The sequence below is a fragment of the Schistosoma mansoni genome, chromosome 1 (genome assembly GCF_000237925.1).
Source record: "Schistosoma mansoni strain Puerto Rico chromosome 1, complete genome".
In the NCBI taxonomy this organism is placed as follows: domain Eukaryota; kingdom Metazoa; phylum Platyhelminthes; class Trematoda; order Strigeidida; family Schistosomatidae; genus Schistosoma; species Schistosoma mansoni.
In genome coordinates, this window is record NC_031495.1 from 57,575,165 (window position 1) to 57,578,572 (window position 3,408).

Sequence of the window (3,408 nt, forward strand, 5' to 3'; positions counted from 1 at the left end):
TGTTTATTCCATGTTCATCCAGTCTTTTTAACACTGTTTTTACATGCTGTTCGTGTGATTGCAAATCGGGGCTGGCAATTAACAAGTCGTCTATATACCCCTGCGCAAATGGCATATCTCGAAGTAGATTGTCTATGAATCTTTGAAATGTCTGTGCCGCATTTCTCAGGCCGAATGGCATGCGTATAAACTCGAATAAGCCAAAGGGTGTTGTAATAGCTGTCTTGGGGATATCTTCATCCGCCACTGGGATATTGTGATATGCCCTGACTAAGTCAATTTTAGTGAATATGTTCATACCCTGTAAACCGTTTGTGAAATCTTGGATATGCGGTATTGGGTACCTATCTGGTACGGTTTGACGGTTGAGGGCTCTGTAATCCCCGTACGGTCGCCAGTCACCTTCATTCTTCTTTGGGACCATATGCAAAGGGGATGCCCATTGACTATCAGAGGGACGGATAATACCCAGTTGTAGCATATAATCAAACTCGGCCCTAGCGATTTTGAGCTAATCTGGTGCTAGTCTCCTAGGTTTTGCAAAAACCGGTGCACCTTCGGTTTTGATAGTGTGACTTACTTTTAGTTTGTCTGTGGGTTTGGTTTAGTTAAGTTTGGAAATTCCGCGAGTATATCTTGGAATTTCGCTGTTGTTACTGGAGGAGTTTGAATCAAGTTAAGAGAGCTGATGTGACTTTCTTTGCCTTTTGTGTAATACGAAGTTTCTTTTAGTGTTAATCGCCGTTTCTTGGTGTCAACTAGAAATTCGTATCTCTCTAGAAAGTCCATCCCCAGTATTGCCAGATCTAAGTCGGCTACCGTGAAAACCCAAGGGAATTGCCTCCTGAACCCCAAATCTAGGGTTAAGTTTTTCTGCCCAAATGTCGAAATTTTAGTTTTATTTGCAGCTTGAAGTGTAATTGATGATGTTTCTCGACTAATCTCAGTTTTATTTTGAGGGATGATGCTAAGAGCAGCGCCAGTATCCACCAAGAAATTCAAGCCAGAGTTTCTGTCTCTAACATAAAACAAGCGACTGTTTAGGCGCCCCTCCTCAGTCGTCGCGACCTGGGGAGGGGTTACTCGTTTCCCGCTATCTTTAGAATTATGCTTAGGCCAGGCGCATGGTTGCATGCACTTGGTTGAGTTGACACCAAACTTCAGTAACATTAAACTATACTGCCGACCTTTGAACGAATCTTAAATGACCTTGAGAAATATTAGCCAATCAGAAGACAGTTAGTGTACAGTAAAAATATATACAAAACCAAAGAATTGAAGTGAAAACACTTCTTTTACATGGGTCGAAAACTTCTCAAGGTCAGATATAGGTTCAGAAGTTCTAAAATCATATTGCATACGGTACAGGAACACATCCATATGGCTCCATAGTAGTCGACCTCTGAAACCATGATAAGGTCTCAAAAATTCTTTTAGCCCCGACCACATAGCTTCAATAATGTTAGTATATTGGTATGGTTTACGGGTTAGGGTTAGAGTTAAGGTTTAGGTGTAGGGTTTAGGGTTATGGGTGAGACTATAAGTTATGGACAACCTTTGGGCGACGCTAGAGTGACCCTGAGAGTGTCAACATAATAACTAGGACCAAATGAGGGTTATAAACCTGTGTGAAGAATTCAAATTATGATTTACAGTTCATGATTAAGGCTAGGAATCATACTTAGGGTTTTCATCACGAACTGACATCAGCTATAATGCCAAAACTCTATTTATCCAAATGGATAATTGAATTTCGCGCCAAAATCTTATGATCACTTCTATTGTAGAGGCTAAATTATCACGTCTTCCCTAAAATCCGCTGTAAACCGACCGTACGTAAGTATCAGGTGCCGAACTTAGCGCCGTGACCTTGAAAACCCGCGAAAGCTTCTGATTGGCTCGGCAGTATAGTTTAATCCTACCCAAACTTCCAGTGGTACCAACAAAACTGCCCAGGTTGTCTGGACATTTGTGACCTGTTTTGTGACTTGGATCGTGGTCGTTGTGGTGACTTGCTCCTGTTTCTATGACCCATTTGCATTCTGGTGACAGCCTCAGTGAGACTCTTAACACTCGCAATGAGTCCTTCTATGACGGGGTCTTTTGCTGATTCTACTTTTTGTGTGTGATTTATTGTGCCTGGTCCAGTTGGAGGACCTCTCTCCATTATTCTGTCGGCTATACGCGCTAAATGAGATAATGAGGTTTCAGGATCTTGTGCATCCAAACAGTGTTGGACGTAGCATGGGAGAGCTTGTATCCATCCTTGTTTTAGGACTGCTTCACCCACTGTGTTATCACCCATCAACACTTGGAGGTGACGCAAAAACTGTGACGGCGACCGGTCACCTAGTGTTTCACCTTGAAAAAGTCTTTGGATTCTTTGACTATCTGATAATGATAAACGGTTCATTATCTCTCGTCTTAAGATGGTGTATGGTTGTGGTGATGGTGGATCTAAAATCAAGTCACGGACTTCTTTGGCGATTGAAGGAGGAAGGATAGAACACAAGTCTCTATAGCGAATCCCTTCAGATTTGATGTTGTGTCTCGTGAAATAATGCTCTAGTTGAGCAAACCACAACTCAGGATCACTACGATCAAATTCTGGAAGTCGGGATTTCGTAGTCATAACAGTGTCTATTTCCACTGGTAACAAATCCTCCAGATTATGGGTTTCTATTGAGTCCGACATGAGGTATGTGACATATATAGCAATAAAGTTAGCACGAAAAACGGTTACTATAACACGAATAACTTAGGATAATACGGAATAAACTAGTTATATACTCAACTTAGTTTACGGATAATCAGGTCTACTTTTACGATTAGGTAAAAAAAAGTTAATAACAGAAATGAGGTTAAATTTGTGTTCAAAAAGGGCTCACCACTTTCGTGCCTATAGGTAACCCTCGTGCTATTGATAGAAGAAACCAGAGAAGTAGTGAATAGGTCTTTATTTCGATCTTCGCGCAGTCACAGTCGAGCGTGGGACTATCTGTTCAGACAAACAAAGGCTCTCAACATTCCATATAAGATAATAGGGAATATAACGCTTACAAAAGGTAAGGAAGTGAATGAATACTTGAACAATACTGTTTTAGCATATGCTTGGTTGTTTGGGGTCAACTCTTAACCAACCAACCTGAGCTGTTACAAAGTAGCCTCGGGTTATTTTGATGGTGAGTCGTGTGACTGTCAAAGGCTCTATTCTAGGAAGTTCAAGCTTCTTGTTTTATTCTCCCCAGAGCATCCTGTCTTTTTTGTCCTGCAAACTGAGAGAAAGAACAGGGTTGTCTTTAAAGTTCATTATTATGAGAGAGTCATTACGAACTGTTTGAAAAGTGTTTATAAGTGGTAAAAAGAGTTTTTTCAACAATTTATTGGGATCCTAACGTGGAAAAATCA

At 40.9% G+C, this 3,408-nt stretch overlaps 1 protein-coding gene across 1 annotated transcript in view; it reads right to left on the reverse strand.

Annotated features, from left to right (window-relative positions):
• Smp_157510 (putative atp-dependent RNA helicase) overlaps nt 1-2,695 on the reverse strand; it is a gene marked incomplete at both ends in the record, with an annotated part of 45,652 nt that extends 42,957 nt beyond the window's left edge. Inside the window, one exon of the mRNA XM_018794979.1 lies at nt 1,977-2,695. Coding sequence (XP_018649337.1) covers nt 1,977-2,695 — 719 coding nt within the window. The remainder of the gene's footprint in view (nt 1-1,976) is intronic.
• Nucleotides 2,696-3,408: the final 713 nt, after the last annotated feature.